This window comes from Penicillium antarcticum, assembly GCF_028974205.1.
Source record: "Penicillium antarcticum strain IBT 31339 chromosome Unknown utg000001l_segment0_segment0, whole genome shotgun sequence".
Classification (NCBI taxonomy): domain Eukaryota; kingdom Fungi; phylum Ascomycota; class Eurotiomycetes; order Eurotiales; family Aspergillaceae; genus Penicillium; species Penicillium antarcticum.
The window spans coordinates 883,772-902,703 of record NW_026695299.1 but is presented as its reverse complement, the minus strand read 5'-3'; the positions used below and the strand labels follow the sequence as shown (position 1 = coordinate 902,703).

The 18,932-nt window shown below is 46.5% G+C and overlaps 7 protein-coding genes across 7 annotated transcripts; 2 read left to right on the top strand and 5 right to left on the bottom strand.

Annotated features, from left to right (window-relative positions):
- Window positions 1-871: 871 nt before the first annotated feature.
- Window positions 872-3,382, top strand: N7508_000336 (uncharacterized protein; the record flags this gene model as incomplete). The annotated part of the gene is made up of 4 exons (XM_058458421.1): window positions 872-994; window positions 1,046-1,174; window positions 1,229-1,917; window positions 1,978-3,382. 4 exons carry the CDS (start codon window positions 872-874, stop codon window positions 3,380-3,382), a joined length of 2,346 nt encoding a protein of 781 aa, XP_058324643.1.
- Window positions 3,383-4,966: 1,584 nt separating this feature from the next.
- On the bottom strand, window positions 4,967-6,166 carry N7508_000335 (uncharacterized protein; the record flags this gene model as incomplete). The annotated part of the gene is made up of 1 exon (XM_058458420.1): window positions 4,967-6,166. The coding sequence occupies one exon, from the start codon at window positions 6,164-6,166 to the stop codon at window positions 4,967-4,969; it is 1,200 nt and encodes a 399-aa protein (XP_058324642.1).
- A 2,075-nt stretch (window positions 6,167-8,241) lies between these two features.
- On the bottom strand, window positions 8,242-8,898 carry N7508_000334 (bZIP transcription factor; the record flags this gene model as incomplete). The annotated part of the gene is made up of 1 exon (XM_058458419.1): window positions 8,242-8,898. The coding sequence occupies one exon, from the start codon at window positions 8,896-8,898 to the stop codon at window positions 8,242-8,244; it is 657 nt and encodes a 218-aa protein (XP_058324641.1).
- A 1,861-nt stretch (window positions 8,899-10,759) lies between these two features.
- N7508_000333 (uncharacterized protein) lies at window positions 10,760-11,119 on the bottom strand (the record flags this gene model as incomplete). The annotated part of the gene is made up of 1 exon (XM_058458418.1): window positions 10,760-11,119. One exon carries the CDS (start codon window positions 11,117-11,119, stop codon window positions 10,760-10,762), a length of 360 nt encoding a protein of 119 aa, XP_058324640.1.
- Window positions 11,120-12,370: 1,251 nt separating this feature from the next.
- N7508_000332 (uncharacterized protein) lies at window positions 12,371-14,358 on the bottom strand (the record flags this gene model as incomplete). Its single annotated transcript, XM_058458417.1, has 6 exons — window positions 12,371-12,730; window positions 12,784-12,862; window positions 12,919-13,001; window positions 13,061-13,770; window positions 13,827-14,035; window positions 14,087-14,358. 6 exons carry the CDS (start codon window positions 14,356-14,358, stop codon window positions 12,371-12,373), a joined length of 1,713 nt encoding a protein of 570 aa, XP_058324639.1.
- A 1,476-nt stretch (window positions 14,359-15,834) lies between these two features.
- N7508_000331 (uncharacterized protein) lies at window positions 15,835-16,773 on the bottom strand (the record flags this gene model as incomplete). The annotated part of the gene is made up of 3 exons (XM_058458416.1): window positions 15,835-16,221; window positions 16,269-16,397; window positions 16,447-16,773. The coding sequence occupies 3 exons, from the start codon at window positions 16,771-16,773 to the stop codon at window positions 15,835-15,837; spliced, it is 843 nt and encodes a 280-aa protein (XP_058324638.1).
- A 613-nt stretch (window positions 16,774-17,386) lies between these two features.
- On the top strand, window positions 17,387-18,848 carry N7508_000330 (PAS domain-containing protein; the record flags this gene model as incomplete). Its single annotated transcript, XM_058458415.1, has 3 exons — window positions 17,387-17,453; window positions 17,480-17,776; window positions 17,878-18,848. 3 exons carry the CDS (start codon window positions 17,387-17,389, stop codon window positions 18,846-18,848), a joined length of 1,335 nt encoding a protein of 444 aa, XP_058324637.1.
- Window positions 18,849-18,932: the final 84 nt, after the last annotated feature.

The window sequence follows — 18,932 nt, the reverse complement described above, 5'->3', positions numbered from 1 at the left end:
TGCCTTTTTTTACTTCCAAATACCATTAACGCAATCGTGTCCAACACTTCGTCAACACAACCTCAGCGCATCATTGAGGAAATTTCAGAGTACGTTCTCCGCGATATTTGCGAAAGTTTACTAAGCAGCAGAAGATGTCGTGAAAAAGGCGATTTCACCGATTTCAAAATTGTGTGTGATGGAGTCGATTTCGGCGTTCAGAAAGTCATACTACGTTCGCAATATCCTGATTTCGGGCCACTTATACCGGAAAGTTCAGGGCGAATTATCTCTTAGGCCAGTCTTTCTCTCCTCATTTCTCACATACAATACAGTAAGCAGCAGGTTCTACCTACGGTAACAGTATTGTAGATAATTCTATTTTCAGTAGATGTGGTCCGTTCGCTCTTGAATCAATTGAACGTGTGCTACGAACAGATGCAAAATCCCAGCCAAGGCCCATGACGCCGTGTTGGTTTTCGGGAGAACCTTTGGTACCAATGCCCTGGAGAAATCCATCACAACTATTGCAATAGTGGATCAATGTTCAATATTCGCCACTCCTTCGGGTCTGACGGCTACAGACAAGGGGATGTACGGGGGCACAATAGATCACGGCGGTATGATACGCCCACTAGGGCCCACCACCACAGCTTTTTCTTTTCAACTCTGTTCCGCGTCCCTGTGGCTTAATCAGAAGACGGAGATCCTGTCCAACCATAGTTAGCCTCCAAATTCGGGGTGAGGGGCAGGGGCGTCCCCGGAATATACACCGGAGACTTTGTTACCTTTCAACTAAAGCAGGTCAGCCCGCTAATCAGTTACATCATATACTTAACAGCGAAACACTACCGAATTACATAAATTCATCGTGGCTTCGGGCAGTAACGCGATGCTTAACCGTATCCCTATCCCACGTTTGCCGAATCAGCACCAGGGTTCGAAAACACGTCGTACCGCTCGTGCTTGTGATGAGTGTCGATCGCGCAAAATAAAATGTGACGGCGACAGGCCAGTATGCATCCAGTGCGCCAGCGCAGGACTGGAAGACTGCGTTTATTCACAGTCGAAGCAAGCCCAAGAGCGGGATCGGTTCGAGTCAGCGAACCGTGAAGTCGACCGTTATGAGGGGTTACTTCGAGAGATATCTCAAGAAGTCGATGTATTTGTTGCAAGAAAAATTATGAAAGCTTTGGTTTGTTTGAATTGCTGTCGCACGTTTCGTTCACGCTTACTGATCATTTTACAGCCTTCGCTCCAAGGGCAGGAGTCACGAGGGGAGGCAAGCAGTGCCTCTAGTACCTCGTTGACATCGTCTGTCGGCTCCCTGGACGCTCTAGATACTCTCGATGAAGACGTAAATCGGAGCAAAGCGAGCATAGCTACGGGATACCTTGGAAAGAGTTCCGAAGTTGCCTGGATGCAAAGTTTGACACTAAAAGCTAGATGTCACGGAGACAACGAAGGGGTCTCCAAGGGCAGCCAGCATTCCCAGTCCCGTGATGATGATTCGGTGGCCTCTGTGGACTATCATATAGAATCCGCCGATTACCCCGGTTTAGAAGACGAAAATCCTTACACCCTACCGGCGAAAGCCCCGGCAGAACGCTTACTGAGGTTATACCTAGACAGTGTCCAACCGTCGTTGCCCGTTATCCGACAGGCTCTTTTTGTGGATCAATTTGATTCTTTATACTCAGGAGATTCCATACATCCTGGAAGAAAGTGGTTGGCCGTGCTAAACTTGATCTTCGCCATCAGCAGCAAGTTGTGTCAGGTCTCCGGCCAAAATATTCACCGCAGGGACAACAAATATTTTTCCCGTGCACAAAAGCTGATCATATCCGAAAGTCTGGTGGAGGACCATGAAGATTTGCAGCAAGTGCAGGTAGAAACACTCGCGGCGTTCTTTTTAATGACTTCTTCCCAAATCAACAGGTATGTTGCACACCGAGAAGTAGGCCACCGCATCCGATATGAGCGTCTGACTTTTCACAGGGCGTGGAAGATGATTGGCACTGCTACTCGTTCCGCTATTGCCTTGGGTCTACACCTCAGAGCTACGCACAACAAATTGAATGCTTCAGCTTTAGAAGCTCGGCATAAGCTTTGGTGGTCGATTTTTATCTTAGAAAACCTCCTCTCTGTTATGACTGGACGGGCCTCGGGTCTAGGGAACAGTTTTTGTTCTGCACCCCCACCTCTCGTCGCGGAAAACATGGAACATTTCACGGATGACAGGCCAGAAGCCCGTCTAGAACGACCATCTGAGAATCCACCTATGAAGTGGACAATTTACCAGCAACGCGAGCCGCTCGAAGCCCAACGAGCGTCGATGAAATTCATGCATGCTACCGATGAGCTTTATTTCTTTTGTCTGACGGATCTCATTTTGATCTCGCATACTGCTTCCACACAAGTGTACAGCACCGATGCTGTTAACCAAGGATGGGATCAAATACAGAGCCGCATTTCCTTTTTCAATAGGACAATGGAGGAGTGGAGCTCTAGTCTGCCTGACAGCGTGAGCTTCAAGGCAATCAACGCTGGAGAAACTGTTTCTAAAAGCAACACCTATCAAATTTCTCTCTCTCTACATTATTACAGTTCCCGAATTGTCCTCAACAGACCCTGTCTCACTCGACCGAGGGCGAGTGGAAAGAGCGCCATCAATTCATATCGTTCTCGCGCGAGGGAAGAGAGCGCGACGACCTGCCTACATTCAGCTCTAGCGATTCTTTCCATTTTTCCTGATCAGCCAGATCCCATCTGGGCTTGTTACGTCCTGTGGTGGAACGTTCTTCATTTTTTGGTTCAAGCTACGACAATTTTACTCATAAACATTTCACTTGAAAACTTGGCGCCCAAAAAGCAGAGAAGCCACATATTCACTAGTGGCATGGATGCTGGCCAAGTTTCTGGCTCTTCAGAAGCTGTCGATTCCGAAACTGTTCATACCGCGGCCAAAAAAGCATTGCAGTGGCTATCTTGCCTTGGGAAAACAGATGTCTCCGCACACCGGGCTTTCGAAATTTGCAAAAATTGCATTCGCCGTATTGCGCCCACTAGCTTTGATCTTGACGAGTTCATCCCCGTGAGCGCCGAATCCAACGTGCATTATTTGGCTGTACCAACGGATCAGTTTCATCAGCAAAATCGATGCAAGGATGATGTCTCCTACCCCCAATTCGCTGGTACTGGAGACTTCGGCTACGACAGCAGCACCGTCGTTGGTGCGCAATTCCTAGAGCAAGGAGCTACAGACGACTTTGACCTTCCTCTGCAGCCGTCTTTCGGCATTTTGGGGAATGAGATCGACATGCTTGATTATGTTCCTGCCCCACACGAAACTCTTGATGATGTACTACTTTCATTGGGGGGGGCAGATAGCGAAGCTATCTAGAGGTTGTTGCTAACCATTCTCGTCTCAAGTCTCCTCGTGACTAACACATTGTCGCTTCTGTGATGTGATGAAGGCGATTCCTATAATTAGTAGGAAGCACACCAATAAGTTTTACGTCGCAAGGTATGAACGGACGGGAAAGCGGAAAGCTAGAGGGCGACCTTGGCAAGATCGCCAGATCTACGAAAGATTCTGAGTGGTTCTCCATATCATCACGGTACTAGAACGATGGCTCATTAATACTATTCTAATCTTTACGACGATGGTTTTGCAGATCTTATGAGGCAGTAAGCTAAAATGAATTAGCGTAATTCGGATCTATCTTCCGCACGTGAAATAGTTAGATTGTGGAGATATTACTGTTTTTCGAATGTTACTGTATACCTTCCAGGTCAGGATTGATCAATTGCTCGGAGCAGACATAATCAGTAAGGTAAATACAAAGTATTGCGGCGCAAATCCATGGCAAAGGTTTCAATTGAGAAATGAATGTCCGCTCCCTGTATGAGCTAGCCAGCATGGTGGTCAATTCAATGAGAGAGCAACGTATCCTGAGGTTATTTCAGTGGGATATAGGGAATGCCAAACAAAAGGATGCTAGACTAGGCAGTTCTCTTAGAAGGAGTGACCCCGAATCTCAAGAAGAGCTATCAGGGATGATACGATCAATCAAAGGGTCCGATCGAAGCTTTTCGAGGACTGAATCCGTTATACTGGCACTGGAGCGCACATTAGTAACACATCCGATGAAGCGTTGTAGTAGTTAGGCCACAAACGTAAAGCCCCTGGTGACCATATCGGGAAACCTATTGATTACACTTCCACCGTCATCGTTAATCTTTTGGATGTAGATATTGATCTGCGCCGTGGTCGCCGAGTCTTGGAAGGTTACCTGTCTTTGTTAGAGGGAGGTGTAGGCGACGACGGGAGATTAGGCCTACAATATAATTCGTGGACATCCTGTCGGACATGTGCAGTTGGCAAAAACTTCTCCCGAATGAAAAAAATAGAAGTTCAAGATGCAGATGACTGAGGTCCCGAGCGCTTGCCAGGGTTATTAGTCAACTGTCAGTGCTGAGTTCATCAAGTATAATACTGCTTGGAAACCGGATTAATAGTAACGGATTACTAACGATAGCATAGCATAAATAACGGCCACGCAGCATTATAAAAGTCATGCGATTCTTACCAGAAATCAGTTTCCTTCCGATCTCTCTCTTTACTTCCTGAAGCTCCGCCTATGGTGCACTAGGCCGTATCAAAACATTTATCCGCTATACTTGCATCTGGTGATGTACTTTCAATGACTCGACGTAAATTACAGTAATCTCATCTTGGCAAAATGTCGTCTTGTCTGAAGTGATTCTATCTAGTATGCAGTACCTACCTTCAATATGACCGGAAATATGTAGAGGCTTTCATCATTGGTGGCAATAGATCGATGGCGATTGCGTGAATTCTTTTTTTTTTGTGGTGTACGAGGCTGACGTGATTTATTCCTTGCCATACGATCAGAGGTCCGCTGGATATGTGCTATTGTACCTATGACTATCAACTATCACAATTCATACAAACAAACAAAAGTTATTTGCTCTCTTCTTTTCCTTCCTCGGCAATATTCTCCAACTGTTCCTTGCGCTTCTCTAGCACATTCTGAATTTCCTTAACGGTCTCTTTCAACACGTTCTGTGCCTCGCTTCCCCTGTTTTGCGCGATAGCCTGTAGTGACTGCAACTGAGGGATGACGCTGGAACCACCAGGCAGCATATTCTGCCACTTGTTGAGGTCGCTTAAGCCGCTTTTCTTCGCTTGATCAACCTTCTCGTTGATATACTTCTCCACATCCTCTATCTTCCCCGAAGAAGCACTCTCCTTAACTAGAGCCCAAAGATCTTTCGGATTGCCCTTCTTCAAGGTATCGGCATTGTCTTCGATCATTTGCTTAAGCTTGGGGCTCTTATCAAGGTATTGCTGGTACTCCTCGAAACCCTTCTGCCACGCCTCATCCCCTAGTTTTTCAAGCTTTGTCTTCTTCTCTTGGATCAAGTTTTTGATCTCTTCAGTTGAATTGATACTTGCGCCGCGCTGCAGAATACTGGAGATTTGTTGCCAGGTCCGATCAACCTCCTCCTTGGCTTGAGGCCCATAAGCGTCACCCAACTCCTTGAGTTGATCAATGCCACCACCAAATTTCTCCTTCAGTTGAGGGTGATTGTCGAGAACGTTCTCCGCGGCATCGCCAGCAAGGTCGTACAACTGCTTCACATGTGTTTGTAGCACGACCAATGCCTTGGATGCCGAGTCTATGTTCAATCCTTCTTTATTCGAGAGATCTTTCAACTCCATATATGCATTTTTGACCACTTCATCAAACTCATTTCCATGGTCATTTCTGATCTTATCGAGGTCGTCAAATACGGTGTCGATGTAGCCTCGCGCGCCAGGGATGAAGACAGCGTAGCTTTTGATCGTATCCCTCACCCATTTGAATGCCTCGTTTGGCTCAGGTGTCTTCTGAGCAATTGTTTGCTTGGTCTGATCGATATATGCTTGTGTTTGCTTGCTGGTGTTCACAAGCGTCTTGGCTCCGGAAAAGTGGTACCAGGTGTAACCCGTAACGAAGGCGACAGCTCCACCAGCAAGACCACCAATTAAAGCGGGATTACTACTAGTGGAAGCCGCATTAGAAGCTGTGGATTGAAAGCGAGAGTTGATAAAGCGAGCTTTGCATCGCAATTGCTGTCTGGCGGATCTTGCTGCAGGCCCTGAAGTTCGTCCGAGCATTTTGCAAGTATTGTAGTATAGAGTGAAAATGAGATAGGAATATTGATATGGGCAGTAATAGTCGTCAGGTGAAGTTAAATTGTAGATTTCAATTAAGGAAGTGGCCTTTACTGGACAAGATCGTGATTTTAAAGAGGCGAAGGAAGCCAGCGAGTCTTGGCCGTCACCATGAAAATCAGGTAATATATTCTTTGGCCTGCTTTGAGAAAAGAATTAGACGTCATACAGTATCCAACATTCCTTTTCCGCTTTTTGCAACCTGCGAAACCCAAGAGATCTAGATTCAGGTAGTTGCCGAGCTTGACACTGACATCCAAATGACGTCATTCGGGTTCAGAGCTTTGCTCTGTGGCTCCGATGTCGCAATTGGTGATATGTCTAAGCAAAAAGAAGGACTGCCATAATTCTAGAGGGCTTAACCTGTCAACATAGTCACTTAGGTGACTAAAAAGATGTATCACCTCAGATTGCTAAGAGGGGAGATTACTGTAATTTACGTCGAGTCATACAATTGTATCATATATGTGATGCTTGCAAAAGGGCCAGCAAGATTGAAGTGAACAGGATTCCAGTTTTTCGTATAGAAGTTACTTCAAAGGTTGGAAATGGTGTGGATTGCCGTCACCGCAGCATGGCCGAAAATGACACATTAAGCCTCTCCGCTATAGTAGGCTATTCTCGCAAAACGCTATAGATGGGTTTGGTGGCCGATGTCGTAGCATTGCATATTGCATGCTCTTATGCATTTCAGCATGAAGACTGAACCTCTATTGAGCCGAGTAGTGATAGTGATCCACGCCTATTTCACGGAATTTAATTTACCAAAACACCGTTTCATTTTTCTCTGAGCCAGTGGGCCTTTGTAATGGTTCATATGGATAGATCTTGCATCGAGATCACCGGCCGGCATCCCAACCTGGTAAATCGTTGTGTGTTGCGTCAAATAATCCCTACTTAGAGACCCCACTGTAGGACTTGCTAGATGATATCTTGATTTTGATTTTTGGCATTATCTCAGATATAAACCCTGTTCACATATAAATTTGCTCTGCGAATTCTTTATTCCCGACGTAAGGCGCATGCAATAATTGCAATATAAGTCATTATACTGAAAACTCAGCGTCAATATTTGGATTGAAAGCTATAATGTATGACTTGGTCGATGCACCATAACACAAGCAGAACTTGACAGCTTGTTGAAAGCACCACCGTTATCCGGTAAATATTCCCTTCCGGACTTTGTCTACGACTGTTCGGTTTGAAATATGATCTTTTGCTAAGCTATAGTAGAACTGCTTCTCAGAGAATGCATGTCATTATAGGAGCTGACAGCAAACCAGACGAGATTATGTATGCCCATCCAAACACGTTCCAACGTTATATCTAATTTCACATTCAGTATTTACCTCTTGGCTAGCGTAATACTGCTAACGTCTTGGTGGGTTCCGAGCCCATAATATCTCTACGAGTAAACTGGGCCAGCGACGGGCCCATCTCAGGCGAGAAGTGATTGAGATCAAACATGCTCGAAGGTAATCGTTTTCGCAGTCCAAATGTGATTTGAAAGGATCAATCAGGGAAAAAATGATGAGTATCACAGCTATGGCGCTAAGTACTGAAGTAGATAAAAGAACTCTGTTGGATAACAACAACATGATTCCTTGCATCCATACTGTGGCAAACATTAGGACATTGGGCATTCTAGTCTGTTATGTATAAAGCCAATGAGATTGAACTGCGGAAGCCCGGAATACCTTCAGGTATTTAATTCGCCCCACTTTGTAGATCACCTCACATCATTGGTGGTTGGTTTTCCCGAACCAGTTGAGACCCTCGATGCATTTCGTTGACTGCCGCAAAGGTGCTAACGGTAAAGAGGTCTCTAATTCTTTGTTCTACAAGTTGCAATGACGCGTGTCTCGGTACTTGAGGCCGTCAAATAAATCAAGGATGTAGTCACGGGACGTATTGTAAATGAGATTAGCTAAACGGATATTATAATGGCCGATCTTAGTTATAGTGCGCCATGAATGGAATAAACGTGTGTTAAAAGATGCCATTGAGGGAGAGCCATGTTACACGTCAGGTAGATCAATGTAACTATCATCAAAGAATTCTGCACAGGTCACTGTGTCATGCACTAAAGATGGAGACGCTATAGATAGGTCTAGATCCTTCTCCTCTGGCCTACTCAAAGCTGAACACTGCAACGAGCTCGACTTGAGGACGTTTTGCGTCATTTTCGTGAGCTGTCGGTTGATTTGCTCGTCCCCGCATCTTGCGTGCGCAAAGACCATGTTTTTGAGTTGCCAGACCTCCTCCTTCAATTCTTTGGCTTCAGCTAGGAGTGTTTCCCGCTTTGTCGTTTCTCTGTCTAGTATGTGCTGGATTTTTTCGCACTCTTGCTTCTTCTTCAGCCTGCATTTATTCGCAGCAACGCGGTTACGTTCGAGATACCGGGCCCTCTCTGGGGTGAGACCTTCTTTGTGGGACTGAAGCTTCGAGCCACGCCGCTGCCTATTGAGTCCCACATGTGGCTTCAATTCTGGACTTGATGGGGAATTGGTTGTCGCTTTGCTGCCTTGATCGGGTTTCAAGGGTTCGGCGAGAAGTCCATCTTTATTGCAAGTGATGTGGGAAGCATTCGACCAGACTATAGCTGCCGGATTCACGAACTGCGTGTCTGGTTCCAAATATTGGATGGTAATTGGGGCCTCAAGCATTGTAGTCATCGTGCGGAATAGTCTTTGAAACGAAATGTCGCATTATAGTTGTCGAAGGATCATACTTCAGGAGGCAAACAACGCTGGTAGAATTGGGAAAAGTGAGAGGGTGGGGAGAGGCATTGATGCTCTTATATGAACCACGAACCTATGGTCAACAAGTTATGTCTTGAATTAAGGGATGAAGAACCAGAATACGGATCATGATGCCGATAGCTCAGGATTGCAGTGGCTCCAATGACCTAATCGCAGAGTGTCTCTATTGTGGACCGTCGGGATCTATAGCCACCGCAGATCCCGGGTCGAGAGGTGGAGGTCCAAGAACCTGCATTTGCGGACATGAGCCAAGGGCGGCTCGTGCCGAGATACCACCAATTAGCAGTAAGGGTTCCCAGGGATGAGGGACAGCCTCGAGGCTATCGAAAAGATTCTGGACCGGTTGGCAAGTCTGAGCATAACAGGTGGCAAATGAAAGGAAAGCACTCCTATGTTCAAATTCGGACCTGCATTACATGGTAGAGTCAAATAGCACTCCGATATAAAGCCAACGCAGTTGACTGTGTTAACACCAGACGCCAGGAGAAAGTGGGGAGCGTGTGGTGATGTCATATGTGGATGGGCTCAGTGATAATCCACACAGTATGAAGCATATTTCATATTCGACGTGAAAACCCTTGCACTTTTACGGGGCAAGTTGTAATTTCTATACACTCTAATACGCACAAATCAGCCACGCGCTGGACTCGCCTAATCTTATCATCATTGGCAACGTTCAAGCACCATTTAATACAAATGCCAGACTGTAAAGTATTAGGACCTAAGAAAGAAGTATGGCGGAGATAATACCGCAAGGAATTCCTAGCCCAAGACACTGCCGTGCAGAGATTGTCGTAAACTTACTGCACTGTAATTAAAGGAAACAAAAGTACCTTTGGACATACTATTACTGGAAGATGTTTACCCCAAGATCCTTCGCTTGATACCGGATCGTACCAGCTGCCATTTGGTACTTTGTGTCCATATCATCGATATTGCTTATGTAACTATAAAGCTAGATTTGAATTCAAATCCATTATTAGCATAATTTAATCAGCCGCGTTCATGAGAGACTAAGTCTCCCCCGCCCCCGCTAGATTCCCCGTGCGTGAGCATACTAAGAAGGTCTCTGGGTGTATCATGCTGTATAAGGGCTACGTATCCTCGTATCACGCATCTTCTTTCCCTTATTCCACGGCTCAGTTTAGAACAACGCAAGTCTAGCTCATGTTAACCCCGCCACATCGCGTTCGGTTTCTGTGCTAACTATCCTCGCCAGGCCTTCAGCAGCCGTCTTTGTTGCGGTGGAAAACTGGTTCTGCAATGCAAGCAATAGTAATTCTGATCATCAAAATTAACAAACTATAGCTGATAGGCCACCGAGTCCTGAATTCTCGAGCAAGCGGCTGGAGACCTTTCAAGTGTTGCCGGGAGAGCAATGTGCAATGTGACAAAGCCATCCCAAATTGCTCCTAGTGTCAGCATGAACAGCTTCTGGGTTTTTTATGTCAAGTCCAAGCATAGAGCCAGATACTGTGGCCGATAAAAGTAAATCATCTTTGGTGTCAATGAGTGGTTAGAACCGAGTGACCCGACATCTACTGTGTTAGATTACAGGTATACTTGACCGCTATAGTAAATTTGAACTAGACATACCCAAACGATTTCGATGTTGAGTCGCCCTTTGCACAATATATAGGGACATTTCTTCTTTATATCGAAGCCGCCTTCGGCTTTCAGTATATGCATTATGAGCAGTAGTAAGACAATAATCTAGCCTTTCAGATACATCTGCCATGATATAGCCCCGACCCCTGTCCACTACTGCTGGTATTCAGACGATCATCCAACCCGGAATATTGCTGTTGGGATCCACCCGAGGGTCGAGTTTATTTGCGATTTTGGAGCCATGTAGGCCAGTATCCTCTTTACTGCCGTAGTGCCTGACTAAATCGTGATGAGCATCGCCAGCAAAACTGCTGGAATTCGCCTCATGAGTTTCTAGACAGGTCAACTTTTGCGCTACAATGGTCTCTGTGTCAATAGCTGTCACACCTTTACCACTGGTCATTTCTGTGTCGGCTTTATTACCAGGATCCAGGTCTGGAGTATGAGTTTCATGATTGAATGAACTGTCTCGATTCGGCTGTTCGCTCGTGATCGCTTTCTCTGCCTTTCGTACGAACGTCGACATATCGGTGGTAAGGTCGAAAGTTTAAATTCTGTGCCTAGGGCTGTGGCTAAGAAAATAGATTGTTAAAGTAGCCTTGCAGGAGGATAAGGGCAGATCTAAATAGTTTTGTATATGATTATTGCCAGCCATGATATCATGCTGACGAACATGTACTGTTTCGGGTAGGTCGCAGAGCCATCCCTGAACACGGGCGATCTGTGCGTTAGTACAGGGAATCGAATGTACGTGTGTATGCACTTGTCTATAGCAAGGAAGCCGAAAGATTATTTGGTCCCCTGAAATAATGAAGCCCCACTTCGTTAATGTAGATGGAGGCAGTTCCCGTACTCTCACAAAGAGAAAAATGGCTGTTCTGGGGGATTGTCTGTGGAGCAACTACCTAGCCAAATTCTTCGCAAGCCACCTAGTTTAATAGCCCTGTTATTTACAAAATGTCAGGGATCATTGCCGGCAGGATCCATGTTGCTATTTGCCCTGAGTATCTGTCTTCATCCAAGAAGAGCCTCTCTGTGTGTGCATTATATTTATCATTGTGAGAGTTGTGATGCCATTAAAACTTTGTCGGGCTGAGTTGATATATCCCCTACCATTGCACAAAGGTTCCCCGAGCTTAGTTAAAGACTCTCATTGCTCTCACGGGGCTCATAAGGCTTCTTGGCTATTGGTAACACTGTATCTAGTAACGAATATATGGGTTGTAACTTATTGCAAACTTGGTAGCGCATCTATCCACGTAGATATCCGGTATTTCTGATTTTGCACAGCAGTCAGACCAAGATTATAGTCTTGCTGACCATCAACATTGAAAAAGAAATTCATAGGAAAAAATGGGTCAAACGATGCCGATTTCTGGAGTGAATCCTCATCATCGGAGAGTTTTATGCCCACTGCGTCCGGCATTGTTTTGATTTTCTCAACCCTTCGGACACTGATGATCGGAAAATTATAGGTTGATTGCGCAGACAGGTTCGCCAATGCCTTAATTCTTTTTATTAGTAAAGATATCGATCTTATAGACTTAGTGTGATGACATACCACTGCTTGCACTGTTGTGCCTTTACTAGTTGCAATTTGCTCCAAGGCATCCGAAGATTTCACGCCATTGTTACTGAAAATGTACACTACAGTATATTATTTGCCATAGTGTTGAAATGCCATTCGCTGGTTACTGACCCACCATTGATGAAACTAATGCAAGCTGCTTATGCCCTCTTGGTGAACCTAGACGCTCGGCAAATATTCATCGATACTCTATACTATCACTTCTTTTTGAAGATCTTCCGGCCACTGTGCAGCATCATGTCCATTGGTCCTTGTGCCAACATTGAAACGAGGAGTGACGTCTTTATCGGGAAATGAGATAATCGGGCGGAGAGCTTTGAAATGACGATCAACGGCGCCCGAGTAGCGAACTTCAAAGAACCGCGGCTGGAATAGATGAGCTGCGCTGTTCCTGAGAAGGGACTCCATAACAGCCGGAATCATGACCGGCATATTATGGTAGTGACGGAAGGCTAGACGGTCATGTCTTTCCCAGACATCCTTCCAGACTGCATCAGGGTAAACACCAACCGAGTTGACTAGCCACTGGGAATAGTAGTTGAGAGAAGTCTAGAGAGTCAGTTCCACGGCCCGAAGGTTTTGAGGAGCGAGGGGTCCCTTACATCCATGTAAAATGATCCGCCCTTCTCTGCTCTCTCAATGAGAGCGTTCATAATACCACAGACTCCAATAACACCAGTACTATATAGAAAGCAAGAATCAATATTCTTGTTGGCTGAGAAGCATGCACTACTTACCAGAAGTCTGAGTTAGGAAAAATGGGAGTGACCGGCTCATCTTGTCCGGTTGCTCGGCCATATTCGTATGATACTCCACAAACCTGCGAAAAAGATCCAACGAGTCAGTTGCAAACACACCTATGAAACGAGATGAGCATACCGCATCACTAATTTGCTGCCAGCCACTCCGATCTTTCCAAGAACCATGCCAGCCGTAGCAATTCTCGCGAGCATAAATAAGGCCAACTGGCCGATCCTTGACAAGTTCTAGCACAGCGTCTCTACCAAATCCCAACTTTTCCATCACGCCAGGTCGGTAACCATCCAAGACAACATCTGCCTCTTGAATCAGGTTACGTAGCTGTCCTTTTCCTGTCTCAGTCTTGAGATCAATAGAGCAGTTCCATTTTCCCCAGTTAAGATCCGCATGTAAGGGGTAGAAATCCAAGACCCCTGGGCCAGTGACTCTCATCACACTTGCTCCCCACTCTGCTAGGCCTCTTGATATCGAAGGCCCAGCAATAACGCGAGTCAGGTCTAGGACTTTCAACCCCGCCAGTGGACGCTTGACTTCAGTATCTGAAGTTTCCTGCCACCAAGTGGGCTTTTGGGTCCTGTTGGGGATATGCGTCAACTCATAGAGCCCGGCATTTGCATTCGCTTTTCCATGTTTACTGGCCTTGTATTCTTCGGTGGTCAGACAGGCGGTTCCAGCCTGGCGATAGGTCTCATTCATTAGAGCGTCAAGCTCATTCGAATCATGTCGCAAAACATGGTCTTGAATCAACTTGAATGCCCTTGCCATTGATGAAACCGGGTGGTCTAGTGGAATCTCCAAGGCAGTCAAGGATGGATTGGCATTCATACCTCCTGTTGAATTTGTGAGTTCCAATTTCCATTTTTGCACCCATTTCGAGAAAACGTACCATGGACATGGTAAAAGCGAGAATCCTTCGTCTTGTAGATACTGGTAACGGCAGCACGTAGCGGAGATCCCTGGTCAAGGTCTTCTCCTGGGGTAGGGAAAATTGACATCAGGCGCTCAACCGGAGACACGTTTTTCTTGAAAGGCCTGCCCTCTTCGTCCACGACATCTACAAGCAATAGTGACATGATAAACAGGGAGGCATGGTCGCTGCTCTCATCAGACACCTGGCTGCAAAAAGTCGGTGGGTGTCTCACTCACGTATCGATCTCAATGTTTACTGGGCTCTGCTTGTACTTGGCTTCCAGCAGAGCATTAAGCCAAATAGCTTCGAGGCCCTTGAGAGATGATATACTCTCAGCAAAACGCCAATTGACTGGCAGGTTTGGCTTTGCGTTACCGGAAAGCTTTACAAAGCTCGCCAGGTAATCAGCATTGGAAGGGATATTGGAGGATAACACGGGGTTCTCCAGAATCCCCTTCCGGAGAAGGGCTTCGGACTCAGCTGGAACGGAGTAGGCCTCAATTGTCATTTTTGGCAGTTGTCAATCATGCGGGAAGGGGTGCAGGAGATCAATTTCAAAACGGACTCAGGGGGGCCAATGGCTTCTATTGGTCATTCCTTAGGGCACGTGAACAAAGAATGATTCACGCAAGTGGAGCTCGGATGTCGGATCGAAGTTTGATCGACACATCATGTCTTGACCCTTGTTTAGCCTTGGCACGGTTTTTGTCTGTTTACATGGAATTCCATATTTATAGCAATCACGTCTTACATATGATATAGTTCTCCAAGCACGAAACTACTATTCGAATGCATTTACAGGCCACGGATCAGATAGTAGTTCCTCCGCAGTCGACCGATGATCTTTTGGACGCCATCGTGATTCGAGAATACTTGCTTTTGTTCAAGTTCTCGCTCTTCTCGAAGGAACTCGGGAATTTGGAAACGATCTATTTCTATAGTCAGTAGAAAAGGCTTTCGATGGGGTGACGAGGCTCAAATACCATCATTATCAAAATATCGTGAACGTTTAGTTCTCCGCTTTATCATATCCTTAAATCACAATCCCCTGAAAGCGTCCTTGTAACATCCATAGAGGCTGATATTAAGGATCAAACACCATGCCAACACGATTACGGTGTAGTCCTGCCAAGTCGAATGAGTCAAGTCAAGTACGAACAAAATACCGGTCATGAACGTGTGCATTTGCTCTGGTTATGCGCTGCGTAATTCTTAACTCATTCTCAGCATCTTCTTCAGAAGCTTAGTCATTTGTGCCGACTTTATTTGTGGCGTATCGTGTAGGAAGCAAGCGCCAACTTCATTAGATTGGCCCAATCTCATCCCTCCGGCGACTTACTGGTGTAATTCCCTGGCTAAACAAACTGTCAAGCTGGAACTCCGTTCGATCTTGGTAGCAAACTTAATATCTGTTGGCAAGGATTTCATGAAGTTGCATGAGATAGAAATGCTTGGGGCTGTCATAGGGTGCGCGTTTCTCTTCAATGCGCTCAGAAGCTCGGAAAAAAATGACCGGGCCAGACTGGGGGCTAGGAACTTTCGTCCGCAAAATCCCAAATATTGACCTGTTAAGTAATTTCGCGTTCAAAGCCATCCTATCCTGCCTGTGAGCCAAGTTCACATACTTTAGTCGGTATTTAATGAAAACAAAGATGATGGATCATCAAGGGGGCTGTTGCCTCCCAAGGCACAATCTGAGCGCCTGTCACATCACAGAAGTCAACAATCGTTTTGTCTGAGGCAAAGTTATCTGGCATTCATATTAAATGAAGGAAAATTGTGGAGTCAAGGAAATCGATTGTTTACATCTCGCCGGCAGCCCCTGAGAGGGAGGAGTCATTGTAACAGCTGTGACAGCCCCCTCCAAACATCCAATCATCATCGAGATAAATATGCGCAACAAAACCGAGTCCAGGTCTCACTCAGCCCCTACCCAGGACTTGCTCAACTTCCACAGCACTTTTTTCTTCGCCTCATCAAAGGCCTAACTGCCAAATTCATACTCAAGCGCATCTCCCTCAGAAGGCGCCGGATGAATTGCAACAGATGCCCCCTCCAAGTATAGATCACCCTTCCCTTCCAACTTGCTTGACACAGCGCCATAGATGGTAGTTGCACAAGCCTGTTCGATATTTGGCAAATAGGCTTGGGCACGTTTGTCTGCCATGACAACCTTCGTCTCCTCTTGTGAGTGCCTCTGTAGGTAAGGGCTCACCAAGCCACCAGAATGCACGCCAAATCCTTGAAGGCCCTGTGATCCATACAAGCGCTCCATCTGGGTAGCCATATAGAAATTGGCCGTTTTGCTTGATCCGTATGCAAGCCATCCGTTGTAGTTTCCTTCAAAATTGATGTTGTCGAAACGACAGGGCTATAGCGATGGCCTGCGGATGAAACATTAATGACGCGGGAATCAACTGTTGTGGAACGTGCGGTTTCCAATAGAGTATCTTTAAATAGATCAAACAGCAGAAAATGCGACAGGTGGTTTGTTCCAAATTGCAGCTCAAATCCATCCTTGGTGCGGCTTCCGGGGGTGTTCATCACCTATGTCAAACAGTGAGCAAACAATATTGCCAGAATTGTAACTCAATACACTTCCAGCCGCATTGTTGATAAGAATATTAAGCTTGGAGCTTTGTTCCAAAAACTCCTGAGCACACGCCGGGACACTCGGTAGATCCGATTCATCCATGAAAAGAAGCTTCACATGACCAGTATCAATGCGCGAAGAACCTAGGGCCTCCTTTGCCTTTGCAAGATTGCGGGCCGTGCCGAAAACAGTAGCTCCAGTAGACGCTAAGACACGAGCTGTCTCGACACCTATGTCAGAGGAGACACCGGTAATCAAGACAATTTCCCAACGATTATTCTCGGCATAGCGGCCGGAGAGTTGGAAAGGGTCTCTAGAAACCATTGACATATTGAAGGGTCGAATAGGTACTTGAATTGAACTTTCTTTCTAGAATATCGGATTTTAGATACAAATGTCTCTTGCTTGAAGGAGTATAGGCACCAATTTGTTAAGCTTTGAGGGCAAGGAAGCCTAGAGTTAGGGGGCTGATTTTATTGGCTACCTACAGTCCGGTCTAGCTTATTTAGGAAAAGATTCATGTCATCATGGAGATGAAATTTAGGGGTGTTAGTCGATTTTGATCTTGGCCTCAGGCACCACGTGTCGTCATCGTCGTCATCGTGGATCCCTAGGTCCTTTGAGAGAAGTATCGATGTGATGCATAGCACAACAAAGGGGAATATGATTGAAGGCGCATATCTCGGTAATTATATAGATACACAACGGTACTTATGTAGTCTCATATAGATAGTGCCTGAGAAAGGCAAAATGTACCTGAAAAGGGCCCTCCGATCCCTGGTTGACAGCTGTTGTGGATGTCCACTCCGCCGTCTGTCGAAACTTCTTAATTTTCTCCTCTTACCTTCTTCTCCACTTCGATGCTAGATTGTCTTTCTCTTCGCATTCTTCACAGGTAGTGCGCGGGTTCCACTCTTCTGCAGACCTGCAGAAACGCCGCAAAATGGACACCACGTTCATCACGATCCACGGCAGGTCTTCCCGCTCCCGATCGATCGATCCTAGTCTCTGTGCTTGCCCACTAACATCGCTCCAGATCTGTCCCGAGATGCTTCGATTCGCTATGCGTCAGGTAGCATAGAGGTGGTGCTGGGCTACCAACCTCATGAAGTTCTCGATCGCTCGTGCTGGGAGTATTTCCACCCCCAGGAACTACCGTTTGCCCGATCGATCCATGGTCGTGGGGTGCGATTGGATAAGGCTGCAGTCTTGAATTATTGTTCGATCCGGCATAAGAACGGTTCCTGGGTGGGGTGCGAGTGTGTCTTTACCGTAGTGTACGATGTGTTGATCGCAAGTACCACCGTCTACGGCCGAGGACATGGAAGTCAGAGTAAGTCATGACAGATCTTCTTTGGGGACCTTCGTTTGTCTACTTCTTTTAATTGGCCTGCTTTTTTGACTATCCCACTAATCTTTGCTTCAATAATATAGAGCGCGCCGCTGATGCGCCCATCGTCCGCCAGCTGTTCAATTCCTCCCCAAATGATCCTCGCTACCACATGCTTACTTGGATCTCCAACAAATTCTCTCAGCGTCTGGCTGAGCCTCTCCACGAGCCCCGCGCGGCTATGTTTGTGAACCGCTTCACTCGAACTGCAACGATCATGTACGCTACAAGTGGAGTATCGGAGATCCTTGGCATCAGTCCACATGCGCTTATCTCTCAGAGCTTCTACTACTGCATTCAAGAAGAATGCCTGGGTGATGCAATCAGGTGTCTCGAAGGTGCAAAGAGGAACGATTCCATCGCTTACCTACGATTCTGGTTCCGCAACCCTCTACAGGACGTACATGGGTCCGGTCGTGGATTGGACGCGGTCACGGTGCTGTCCCCAATCGAGCTTGAAGCTGTCGTTTCTTGTACATCTGACGGCCTCGTCGTCATCTTGCGCCGTGCCCGTGCCCCCATCCCTACTGCCCCTACTGTCCCTGCGGTTCCCGAGCCAGCTCCCGTGTATACCAATGGTATCTTTGCCGCACCGTGGGCCCCCGAGCCGGTCTTTTCCTACGGCACACCATCCTACACTCCCTCGCATCCAGCCATTCTGCAACCTTCTCGCCCAGACGTGGCCGGCACCCTGTGCCGGGATCCTGCGCCTGGTTCAACCGTTCATGGAATTCCTCTTCCCGAACAGACCTCTACTATGTGCCGCGATGGCATGGAAACCAGCTCTGGTAGCGCATCGGATTCCGTGTATGGTTCGGTTTCCGAACAAGAAAAGTCTGGAGGTCCAGGAGAAAGTGGCCCTCACTCGTACCGCCTTATGGATACCATCCGCGACGTGGCGGTCTTCGCTTGGGGAATTGTTGGTATCAACCGCGGATTGGAGCAGTACAAATACGGAACCCCGACTGGTAATTCTCGGCCAGAAGATGAGATGGATCTTGATGAGTCATGCTAGAATACGCTTTTCGCATGCACGAGGTGCGAGTTATTGAGACGATTCGGGTTTATGTGAAATACATCATTTTTCCTTGTACATCCC